This window comes from Macaca nemestrina, chromosome 4, assembly GCF_043159975.1.
Source record: "Macaca nemestrina isolate mMacNem1 chromosome 4, mMacNem.hap1, whole genome shotgun sequence".
In the NCBI taxonomy this organism is placed as follows: Eukaryota; Metazoa; Chordata; class Mammalia; order Primates; family Cercopithecidae; genus Macaca; species Macaca nemestrina.
The window spans coordinates 107,103,736-107,116,777 of record NC_092128.1 but is presented as its reverse complement, the minus strand read 5'-3'; the positions used below and the strand labels follow the sequence as shown (position 1 = coordinate 107,116,777).

Sequence of the window (13,042 nt, the reverse complement as noted above, 5' to 3'; positions counted from 1 at the left end):
AGATGATGTATCCTGTCTACATTCTCCCAGAACTTCATCTGCCAGGCCCCACTGGAAGACAGACCTCCAGAGCAGTGGTGTGTGCCATCTCCCTGGGGGCCTTTCCCCGGGATGTGTCAGGCCAGACAGGCCCTGGGTGCAGAAGAGTAGGGTGTGTGTGGGTTTCTGTGTAGGGTCACATATGGTTTCCGTATTTGACCCCAAAATATTCATTCTCCACTCTTCATAAATTAGACACGGCCTCCATACAAGAGAAAGACAGAAGGAAAAGATGGCGGCAGCTCTCAAATCATCTGTGCACTTCAGAACTTTTCACCCAAAGCAGTGTCTGGGAGACTACCCCCTAAACAGGCAACCAGGAAGCCTCATGTTCAAGGACTGTCTAGCCCAGCTTGGCCCATTTTGTCATTTTATGGGATTTGGCAGCTTGGGGGCAAAGCAAGGAGCAGATACAAGTGGGCTATGGGAAGCCTCTCCCTTTCTTGTTTCACCAGAACCTGGGTATAAACTGCTATTTACCATAAGGGTTGGTCATTTAATTTGCTGCTGTTTGTCTGAGGTATGAGTACTTGTTCTTTATTAGAGGGAATATCCAATCTGATACATGTTAGTTGCTCTAAAGTGTTTGTAGAAGGGAGAGAGAGAGGAGAGGAGGGAGGAAGGCTGCCTCATAGAGTTGTGTCATTGAATTGAACAATTTGTGCAAGTTTCCTGTCTCAGTGCCTGGCACATAAAGGGAACCCAGAATTAGTTCCCTTCCCCACTCTGGCTTAATGCAAGTTATCTAGGAAACAGCACATCCAAGCATCGTGAATAAGTAGACATTTATTTATAGGACAGATTCATGTAGCAGAGGCTACAGAAATGGGAGTCGGGCAGGAAAGTGTGTGTGAGGGCCAAGGAAGGCTCAGAAAGTTGCATAATGTGGTGTTCCCACAATAAAGGCACTAAGGTGATGGGAGGGGTGGGGACCTGAGCAGATGGGAGGTGGTGTGGTGGCACGGTGGGACTGAGAGACAGAAAGCAGGAGGAACCCTGCTTACCTTCTGCAGGCACCACTGCAGGACAGATGGAGGAGGAGCCGAGAAGCCAGCTAGTGGAACTGGGAGACCTATGGTCCCAACGTTAAGGAGGTAGTCCTTGTCTCTGATTCCCGGGCCTTGAAACTCTCCAGCATTATTAAAAATACCAACCCAAGAGCTATTTTCTTTCTTTTTTTTTTTTTTTGGTAAAGTAACAATTCCTCATGTGCTTTGAGACTTTAATTCTGGGGAATGGATAAAACAATGCTTATTTAACTGGTGATGACATTTTTCATCTTTTTCCAACAGTGGTTACTTAGATTCCTCCACGTGACTTTGTACTGTTTGAAAATAATCAATTCAGGTCTAATGCAGGTACGTGTAATAGAAAAGGGAATATACTGTGCAGATCGTCCACAGCAGTGCAGGATGGAGAGAGCCCAAATATAAACAGTGAAGGAAGGCACTGAGGATACTGCCTGTTTTGCCGGAAGACTGGCAGAATCAGATGAATGAGGGATTGGTGTCATTACTCTCTTTCTCCCATGCAACAAAGCTTTAAGAACATCAATTGCTTGCTGAAGTTAGGGCTTAAAATATTACCAAATTCAAATTATTGTATTTACTAAATATCCATAAAAAATGGGAACCAGTGGGCTTTGTCGATGCATGGAAATACGCACACACCTACCCACGCACAGGGAAACGTTAAATGAAATATTACACAAAATAGTATACACGTGCCAACTATGCCATAAAAATAAATATCTATCATTGATAAAGGTCAGAAGAAATTTTGAAGCAATGCGGTAGTGATCTAACACTCACTAGGTTGCTCATGCTCTTTAAGTTTGGAAAATTTTTCTTGGTAAATATTCAGTCTTTTTCACATATGTACATTTAAGGTACATTTAAAACGAGTTTCCTAAGAACATAAATGCTCAAAAGGAATAAGCAGGAGTTGATGAGGAAAATCTTAATTTGCATTCCTCCTGCCTCAAATGCCTGAAATATCTTGGATATAATGTTGCATGAATAAAGCTTTTAGTGTTTAATGTGATAGGACTTAAACATTCTCTTTTTGCTAGGGTCTATAAAACATTTGCTATTAATAGCCACTGCTTTTCATTTTTATCTACCAAATTTACTTCTATTGGTCTGCTCAAACCTTTTATATTATCTGGCAAATAAATATCACTCCTCTTAAACCTGGGACAGTTCACTTGGAAAGGGACACTAGGTGGTCCGCCCTAAACATGATGCTTCACATAGTAGGGCTCTGACTTGTCAACCTGCTTCTGACTGTCTTTTGGTCTTCCCCACAGTCTTGCTGAAGTAAATAAGGTGATATTTCTATAGCCGTTGGAGATACTGAAACTGAAATACATCTTCCCCAAGTTTGCACACTAATGACAGTAAAACCTTGGCTTAACATCAGAAGTGAAGTCTAAAACATTCAACCAGGAAAGCACAGGCTTGCTATATTTTGAAGCTAATTGAATGACCAGGATAAACCTATGCAGCTGGTCTGCCTGGGCCTTCCAGGGCTCCCGCTGAGGAATGCAAACTTACCCTGGCCCCAGTTGTGATTCAGCACCAGCCACTGTCCACTCCAGCTGAAATCCTGTTGGGGATGATTCCAAGGCTGACTGTGGTTTCCAAGATATCAGCAAGGATTCCAGGAATCTCCCAGGTAGCTGAGCCCCATTTCTTCAGATTGATCCAGAGAGAACTGAGCTTGGAGAACGTTAGGAACATGGAGATTCCACTTCCCAAGACAGGATTGCCTGCCGTTTTCCCACCTACCCTACCCCTCCTCTCAACATCCCGTCTTCCGCCACTGAAGACAAGAACTTCATCACCCACCCCTGACTGAGAATGAGGGCTACAGTGGGTACGGAACCTATTTCCAGTGGTGTCAGAGCCAATCATGGAGTTTTCTTGATTTGTGTTTCTTCTCTGTATTTGTAGAGCTAGACATAGAAGACAGATCACCTGATTTCTAGAGCAAAGCCCTTTCTCTACTTTGCTGGCACACTTCAGAATTATTTACCCCTCCCTTAGTGTGCCAGGCTACAGAGGGTATCTCTATGCCTGCATAGTTCTTGTCTAACTCCTTCCTGTGAAAGGGAGAGCAGACCCAGACAGAATCAGAAACCTAGTTCCTCATCCAGTTTCCCAAGTCTGGAGTTACCATTGCACAGATGACAGAGAAAAAGGTGAGGGAGTGGGGTGGAAAAGAACTATCATTCTTGTACATTTCAACGTGTTTTGCAGGTTACTGACTCAACACAGCTCATAAATTCTGCCTGCATCTCACAAGCCACTTGCTTACTCACTATCTCTGCTTAACATATCTTGTGAGTTTCATCCATTCTATTTGTTTTTCTTGTCTTGTCTGGCAGAATTGAATATTCTCAAATCCTACAGTAAACACACATTGTAAGCAGAAAGATGTAGGGAAAAATAAGATAAAACACAGAGAAAAGTTTTGCTTTATAGTGGCAGGAGAAATAGAAACCCAAACAGAATAACTGAGTCACAGTAATGGTGGAGTTTTGAGCAGAAAATGGTGGGTGCTGAATGCTAAGGGGTGACAGAGTACCGGTCACTGAGACTGCATGGTCCTCCAAGATTTACTGGGAGCTTTCTTTCCATGGGGTTGTTTCTGGTTCTTTAAAGAGGATAAATCATCATTAATACAAGTGCATCCCAGGACGCCATACTTCCTGACCATCTCCTCCCTCTTCCAGCCCCAACTGTGCTGGAAATCACACTTAGGATAAGAATAAGGATGGAGGTTTCATGGCATGTGTGGAAGGAGGAGGCAATTGAAGAAGGAGGAGCAGAGGAAGCTCAGAGACCTGCAGAAAATATACAGGATATCACAGGATGACTGCTGCTTTTGAACACATTTGTTTGTTCTAAAAATTATTTTGAAAGTAAACACAGTAAAGGGGTTCATGTCTTAGTCCTTTGAATAACAAAAGCAACAAGCATATTGTCCAATTCAAGCCACGTATTAGTTTCCTTGGCTGCCATATAAAAGTTCCACAGGCTGGGTGGCTGGAAGCACCATAAATGGATTGTCCCCGAATTCTGGAGGCTGGAAGTCTGAGATCAAGATGTCAGCAGGGTTAGTTCCTTCTTGGCAGTCTGTGAAAACATTTATTCCATGCCTCTCTTCCAGCTTCTGGTGACAGCTGGCAATCTTTGCCATTAACTGGATTGCAGAAGCATCATTCAAATCTCTGCCTCCACCGTTGCATGGCCTTCCCCACCGTGTCTTCGTTTCTGTCTCTTCCTCCTGTTTTATAAGGACCAGTCATAGGGGGTCCATCTTATTCCAGTGTGACCTCTTCTTAACTAGTTACATCTGCAACAACTCCAAACAAGGTCACATTCTGAGGTGGGAGGTGGGGTGAAGACTTCAACACATCTTTTTGAGAAACATAACTCAACCCATAACAGTCCACAATTAAGAAATATAAATTTGCATTTTATTTATTTTGAGTTCTCATTCTCTATCTCTCTGAAAGTAGGAGGATTGAGTTTTTCCCAGTTTAAAGATTTGTGGTAGATTTCACATATAAACTGTCCTATACACGACACAAATTGTTAACCATGGTTATCTCACTAGAGTTATCTCTTAGGGGAAGGTGACGGGGGGCTTTCATTTCTGCATTGTAAGTGATTATGTTTGCATCTCTAAAACAAACCCATGTACTACCTTGCAATAAGAAAGAACAATAAAGACATATTTTCAAGGGGTTAATGGCTTTTCTTTCCCTCACAGCCTCTAGCATCAGAGTCTCTTTAGGAGAGGGATCTTCATGGATGAGGAAAAAAGCAGGAGATCAGGGGCATGTGCCATTTGGAAAATTGTGCTAAAACTACAATTGCTTTGACGTGCTTGTCTTTAGATATACTTTAATTTATTTTAAATTTTAAAATAGCATTAAAGGAGGACTCAAGGTTTTCACGTTTACCCAAAGGGAACATGGATTTTCAATATTGAGAAATACAGAGGCTTCTTGCAGCCACTCATGGAGGCTTCCTGTCAGTGAAGGCAAAAAAGGAATATTGGCTTTTAAAGGTTTTATCCAAAGAAAGATGCCCAGATAAAATACGAGATACTCGGTCAAATTTGAATTTAGGATAAACAACAAATTTTTCAAGTATAAGTATATTCCAACCATTGCATGAGACATACTAATCCAAAAAATTATTCCTTGTTTGCCTGAAATTCAAACTTAACTGGGCATCCTTTATTATTTATGTATGTATTTATCTATTTTTGAGACAGTCTTACTCTGTTGCCCAGGCTGGAGTACAGTGGTGTGATCATGGTTCACTGCAGCCTTGACATCCTGGGCTCAAGCAATCCTCCTGTCTCAGCCTCCCATGAAGCTGGGACCACAGGCACATGCCATCATACCTAGCTAATTTGTTATTTTTTGTAGAAACCAATTTTACCTGTGTTGCCCAGGCTGGTTTCAAACTCGTAGGCTCAAGCAATCCTCCCAAAGTGCTGGGATTACTGGCACGAGCCACAGCACCTGCCTGGCACCCTTTATTTTTATTTGCTAAATCTGGCAGCCCTATTCCAAACATACCAATTTAGATACGCTTTTTCTAAAAATTAGACCACAGGAGAGATTAGTCCCAGAAGTCACTCATAAAAGGAACAATACAAGGTTGTAGCTCATCACATTTTTCTTTGTTGATTTTGCACAAGCCATAGAAGTGTGGTTCAAATGAATCCTATTTTTGTCAACACTTTGTATCAGGAGTTCTTGACAAATTGTGCAGGAGTTGCAGGGGATCCGTGAGCCTCCTGAAATCACAGGCCAGGTTAAATACATGTGCATTTTTGTGGGGAAAGGAACCACAGTTAGATTCTCTAAAATGTCTGAGACCCCCAGGAAGGTCAGAGGGCACCACCTTAATGCCTTAAGGCCATAGCTTTGAACCCAGGGAAGGCATTTTTTTTTTTCTGAGGGATTGGGCATTATTTTTCAGATTAATTACTTTTCAGATGATTGACTTTCTGATGGTCTAAACTGCAAAATGGAGAAAATCTCAGAAAATGTAAGAGTGGGAAGTTCAGTCTGCTAAAGCATCCCTCCCAAGTGCTTGAGATGCCAAATGTCCCTGCATGTTTCGCAAGAGCTGAGTAGAAGACAGGTCAAGGGTAGTGCTGATCATTGTGACTTCCCTGATGAAGCTGAAGGTTAGAGGCATCTGCCTTGAATACCAAAAGCCCTTAAAAAGAGAGATTGAGAGTGGGAGGCGGACAGACAGAGAGCGATGCTCAGGCCATGAATTTTTTTACTACCTTTAGGAAATAAATGACCATTTTGATAATTGCTACTTTATTGTTTTCCTTAGAACTCTTTCATCAATCTACCAACAGCCCTTACCGATGAGCTCGACTGGCCCCAACTCTCTGGTGTTACAGGATTTCTGGACTCCACTGTTGGGTAAGGGTCTTTGCATGCCCTCAGACATTTCAATACATCTGTGTAAAGAAAGAACAAGAGATGGGAGTTGCTCCCAAGATGTTGAAACGAGAATTATTAGGAACTGCTTTTAGAACATGAACTTGAATTCATCCACCATACAGTAGGATGTAATGCAAATTGCATTTTAGCAGTGCTGGAAAGAAAAGCATATTCCTGCTATGGGCAGAGTAGGGGTAGAGTTCCATAGTTTACTTCTGATGGAATATACTGAACACATCACTGAAATTTTCTGATTCAAGGAAAAACAAAGTTTACTTGATTATTTGTTCTCAGAAATTAGTATTTATAAAGATAATGGCTGAAGCTAATTGGCACTTCTCAAGGTCCCAGAATCATCCTGGCTTTAATGCCCCAGATTTGTAGAGAACAGGCCTGGTGAGTTTGAGTGACACACAAACCCAATTCACTACATATGCCTTGGTGTTAAGGCCTGAGGTCTGCTTCCCAGAGCCCACACTTGGCAGGGACACCTGTGATGCTGGTGAAACTTGGCAAGTGTCCCTAACATGGTAGAAAGTCACAGATATGAGTCTATGGCCATCCCACCCTGAACACACCAGATCTTGTCTGATCTCTGGAAGGTAAGCAGGGCCTGGTTAGTATTTGAATGGTAGAATGTCACAGATATGAGAAGTAATTTCTCTCCAAACATCCCCTAAACATTTATGACAGTTAATAAGCACAAGGAAGATGGCAAATGAATGGCTTCCATGTGTAAAAAAGAAGAAAGGGTAGAGCTTTGATTTTAGGTCTAAAGGCAGGACAGAACCAGCTAGAAAGCCCCTCTCTGACTCAGGCAACAACGCCAGAAGGCTGGAAAGCACCATGAGATAAGCCATGAGAACTGTGAGGAGGGCAAGTGTACATGGGGCGTGATTTACCCAAATCTGTAAGGAACAGGAACGCCCCCAAGGGACAGACATTAATTATTTTAACAAGCAATTATTCTGATGAACAAAGGACATCGCATGCCATGAATAATTTATTTGATGATTTTTACTCATCTGCTTTAAAAATATTTCTTAAATACTTACCACCTAACCAGGCACATATGTTACAGGTGTTCATTTAAAGGTAAATAAGGCTTGTCCCATCTTTGTAGTCAATTGCAATTAAGGCAGATGAGACAAGTGAACAAATAATGGTAATGCAAGGGAGATATAGCAATGACAGGTCTCCCACAGAGCCATGGGGTTCCGAGGAAAAAGAGTTCATGGAAGTGATCAACAGTCACTTCCTTTGGGGGGTAACGCATGGGAGACTGGGGTGATAAAAGGGGTATAGAAGAAATTAGGAAGATAACTGACCTTCAGGGAAACGTACTCATATTGACAGAGAAATAACCTGTGAATATAGGGAAAGTCAAGGAGATGTGTTTTCCAGTGTAGTTACACCTTTTCAAACTTAATCATGTTTTTTTTTTTTAAAGGCTAGTCCTTGTCATTAGTGTAAAAATACTAAAATACTTACTAATAGGGATAGTAGGAAGTAACCTTTGAGAAGTAAGAAGTAACTATATGCCAAGCATTTACTGAGTGTTGTATAGATATTCTCTCATTTAACCTCCTTGTGAGGTAGGGGGTATTAGTCTCTGCATTTGTGGTTGAGAGATCCAAGAGCAAATAGACAGAACAAGAATCTTGACCAAGGTTGCTCAGCCAAGAGTGGTAGGGTCTGTTTTCACGGAACCTTATGTCATATCATAACAAAGACATGTTCTTGCCTCCCATAATTTGGGGAGCAAGAATGCTTCTAGCCCACAACTCCCAAACTTTGTGTTGTTTTTATTCTTTGCGTGGGAACATGGCTCACTCTAACCATTGTACTCTGTGTGAGAACATAGCTATGGGATGGAGAAATGACTAAGAACCAAAGAAGTCTTCCCCATGTGGAGGTGTGGCCTGCCCTGTTTCACTGACCCATCATATGCCTCCTTAGGGTCCCCATAAGCCCAGACATCTGGAACCTCCTAAGCCCCAGCCTCAGTCCCCTCTTCCCTCTGCTACAGCCTCTGTTGTCTTTACCTGGAACACATCCAGAGATAACCCAGCCAAAGCAGGTTTATGGGAGAGAGAACCTTGGTCATCCCCCAGATGTCAACATCAGAAAAGAAAAAAATAGATATGTTTAAGTGCCCTCCACCCAGTCTAGTCATCTCTCAATAAAAGTATCTGGAATTTTCTCTCGATCAAGGCTTTTATGACAATAACAAAAAGAATTAGTTAGGTATAAACAATGAACAGTTTACTGTGCCTTTAATGAAAGCTTAAATTTTTACATATTGACTCTATAAACCTCAACTACCTTTTGGCCCCATGAAGTTGCCATAAAAGAAATACCAATCTGATATTTAAAATTAATTTCCAGGTAGTTTAAATCTTTACTGGAGTCACTCAAGGAATGAAAGAGGAATCCACTCACCATGCCCAGCAAACAGATAAAAATGTGTTTCCTCATTTCTTTCCACTTACAGCTCGCACACACCAGTAGTTGCCCTGCATTTCCTAAATCTAAACTTCCCCGAAACTTGACCCACACTTAGCTCCTGCTCCCAGACTCTGTTCGGTTGTTCTTAGTTTCTGTTGGGAGATGAGAGGGAAAGCTCCCTCTTCCTTTCTGCATCTGTTCTGTCCTCCCACCAGGGGTTTACTCCCTTATCAGTGTAAAATCCCACTAGCTCTCCAATCTTGCAGAAGTTTCTACTCATCATCCTGATCAGTGCCCAGCAGGCAGACAGGATCTTCCATCAAGCATGATAATGGGGTAAGGGGAAGAGGAAAAGTTGAGAGTCTTCAGACATGAATGGTTTCTAACTCATAAGCATTATGCGGAGAAATTCTGACGCCATCTCACAAAGTAAGTGATCATCTAGGTATGGCTTATATGAAAATCATCTCTATCCTGAGCTAGTCTTTATTGACCTAGTACCTTTTTGTATTCAGTTCTCTATTACTACTTACAAAAAACGCATAGTCTACTGAAGCAACTTCCTTAGTGTTGACTCTAAGTCCTGCCCTTACCTGTTATATTTCTGACGAGGCACACACTGTAGCTGGTTGTTCACCTCCCTGCAGGAACTTTTCTTTCTTTGTGTTTGTGGGACCCCAAGCTCCCTAGCTGTTCCTCTCAGAATGCTCTTTTTGCCAGCTGTTTCTGTGTACTGTGCCTGTGTTCATTGCCACTCAGCTGGAGTGGAGAAGAATATACTAACTCCTTTTGATGGAAAGGGAAATTCTCTGTTTGGAATCTGAGTTGCAATGGATTCCCCCATTAAGCAGAAACAGAGGCAGCATGACACTGCATGCCTAGGATCGCCATTTGCTATGTCCTTCCCAGCAGTAGTTACAGCTAAACTATCCATATATCATTGTATAAATTATGCCTGCAGATAATCTGTGCTAGGCCAATCTCCTTATTAAAGGAATAAAAAGTTATAAAGTATATAAAATGTTAAAGAGATTAGCATATGATGGAGGTCCTTGTCTTGTGGAATCAGGAAAATGAAAAGAATGTTGACCCAGAAGCAGCACTTCTGAGAGGTGTATACAGCTCCTGTGGGCATTTTGGGCACATGTCCCTTGAATCCAAATACTTATCCACAGAATTAGTGGATTTCTCTATTCAACTGGATCTCCAGAATGTGCTGGCTACCATCATGATCAGCCTTCTGCTATGGGTATCAACAGCATTCTTGGAAAATGTACCTTGTGAAAGCATCAGGAGAGAAAATGGCTCCTTCCCTTTCATTCTTTGTTTATGCTCTTTGTCCTCTCAAAATTTATTATCCCCTTCATAAGACAACTTTAATTGAAATTATATGCATGCATTAATTACAAACATAACCCCTTAGCTTTACAAACCTTTAGTTCTTTCAGTTGAGTTGATGTTAACAAAACCTGTTTTCTTGAGTCTTGGGCTTCAGAAAATTCAATAAGTGATATCCCTTAAAAAAAAATTGGGATTTTTCTTCAGTGTGATTCAGGAAGGAATTGAGTAGGTCAAAAGCAGAAAAAAAGGTCTGTGGGGGTTAAGAGCTTGGCAATAGAGCAGTATAACTGTAAATAGGAAGAAAAAAGTATTTTTAAAAGATTCAAAATAGCTACTGGGCATCTGAGGTGGGAAGATTACTGGAGGCCAGGAGTTTGAGATCAGCTTGAGCAACATAGCACGACCTCATCTCTAAAAAAAATGTTTGTTTAATTAGCCTGGCATGGTGGCATGTACTTGTAGTCCTAGCTACTCAGGAGGCTGAGATGGGAAGATTGCTTGAGCCCAGGAGTTTGAGACTGCTGAGATTGCTGTGAGCTATGATCATGCCACTGTACTCCAACCTGGACAACAGAACCAGACCCTGTCTTTAAAAAAGTAAAAATAAAAAAGTTAAAAAAAAATTAAAATTAAAAATAGTACTTCATGTTCAGATCACTTTCCAAAGCAATTCATATAACAGGAAAATCCTGCTTACATTAAAGAAGCCAAAGATCTAATACCACATGTAGAAAGATGGGAAACAATACCAAAATGTTTACAAGAAGGAAGGACTTCTCATTTGAAAGCAGCATTTAAAATCCCAGAGTAGGCATGATAGAGTGAAAGGAAGTCTGTATTTTCAGTTATAAGGATGCTCATTCTGTGTTATTCCAGGTGGAACATTTAGCATTCCTCAACCTCATTTATGTGCTCAAGTTGAGTTGGACTAGATGATCTCTGAAGTTCTCTCCCACGCTCACTGGGCATGGTTATTGGGCAACATGATGCTACTTCATGATGCTACTTGGTTTAGAAGTACTGAGGAAAATTGCTCAAGAGAGATGATCCTGCTTCTGCTACCCACTCCTTAACTAGTCTGTACCTTGAGACAAGATATGGCTAATTTTATGGGTCAGAGCCTGATGTTCTTGGAACAGTGTTTGGCCAAGGTATATAGCCTGTGGCATAGTGCAGTCTCATGCACAGTAAGCCCTGTGTTGTGTGATATTGAGTGCTTGACAGGCTGGTAAATAAACGTGGGACTCCATTATTGTCCTTTATGTTTACTATATCTTTCCAGCAAACCCAAAAGAGGAAAACAGGCATCTAAAACCTTAACAAAAATAGCCACCCTTACCCAACATATCTAAACTGAGCATTTCTGGCTGTTCATATCCCCTTGTTCTGAAGGTGGGGCCAGGAGTCAGTCCAGTCAGTAGGGTTCTGCAGGCCAAGGATAAGGATGAAAAACAGGGCAACAATCAGAGCTTTTTCAAAAAAGTAAAAAGTTAAAATTCATCATAAAAAGCAATGAAGGCCAAAATAACCAAAAGCAGCTACCAAAATTATCACACCAAGCTGGAGAAATAAGACTGAGATCTGTAATTAGCAAAAATGAGTGCAAACCAGATGACATTTTCTAGATTAAATGTTGCTCCCTCTGCCTCCAGCTTAAATTTGGCATATTGAACCAAAGATGTAGCAAATGCTCAGACAAAGCCATTGTTATAAGTGGCACAATAATGCTCTTCAGGGGCATTTAAACACATCTTTAGTGAGAGATGTCCTGGAATCGAAGCGTTAAAGGTTATCTACTCTCTCCTACCCAATAGATGTTATATGAGAGAATAATTTTGAAAAGCAGTGTGACAACACTGAACCAAGTCACTTGGGGCAGTAAAGCCAGATAATTGGAGAGTAGGGAATTGCAGCTAAAATTTGCTAACCTAATTTCATGTTTCGAAAAAGGACACGTAAGTACTAAACACTAATGGGCTTAATAACCTTATTAAATCCATTATTCGCAAATTGCATGTGATATAATTGCAGATGATTAGCCCTGTTATAATTATACTTTGCAAAACAAATAATTAACCAGAGAGGTGGTCTTCTGAAGTTGGGTGAGGCTGACTGGAGTGGGATAGTGTCCATAGCAGCAGTTCTCCAAGTGTGGTCCATGGACCCCTGTGGGGTCGCTACAACCCTCTGAAGGGGTCCACAAGTAAAAAACTACTTTCACAGCAATACTAAAACAGTATTTGGCTTTTCACTATGTAGCCATTTGTACAGATGGTACAAAAGCAATGGTAGGTAGAACTGTTGACACTTTAGCGTGAATCAAGTGCTGGCACCAAACTCTATTAGTAGTCACTGTGTTCTTCACCTCCACACACTCCCAGTTTAAAACAAGAGGGGAACATCCTCCCTTAAAAATGTCACATAGTACAAAGCAGAAAAAACATTATTAATTTTATTAAATTGATTTTAAAATAATTTAATCTGATGAAATATGAAATATGCATAAAACATTTGTATTGTATAATAAATTAACAAAGTATGATGGCTGTCTTGGGGAAAAGCACTTGTGTAGGCGAGATGAGAGCTGAGTTAACTTTTCATGGAACACCATTTTTGCTGAAAAATTACTTGATAACAAAGCATGATTTTTCAGACTTGGATATATGGCAGATATTTTATCTAAAATGAATGAAATGAGCTTGTAGTTTCAAGGAAAATAATTGACAG

The 13,042-nt window shown here is 41.0% G+C and overlaps 1 protein-coding gene across 2 annotated transcripts in view; it reads left to right on the top strand.

The window, feature by feature from the left end:
* The window catches only part of LOC105475872 (acyloxyacyl hydrolase), a 206,135-nt gene that overhangs the window by 115,709 nt on the left and 77,384 nt on the right, over positions 1–13,042 (top strand). For both annotated transcript variants that reach the window (XM_071095041.1, XM_011731433.2), the window contains exon 12: positions 6,414–6,505. In XM_071095041.1, the coding sequence (XP_070951142.1) occupies positions 6,414–6,505 (92 nt within the window). The remainder of the gene's footprint in view (positions 1–6,413; positions 6,506–13,042) is intronic.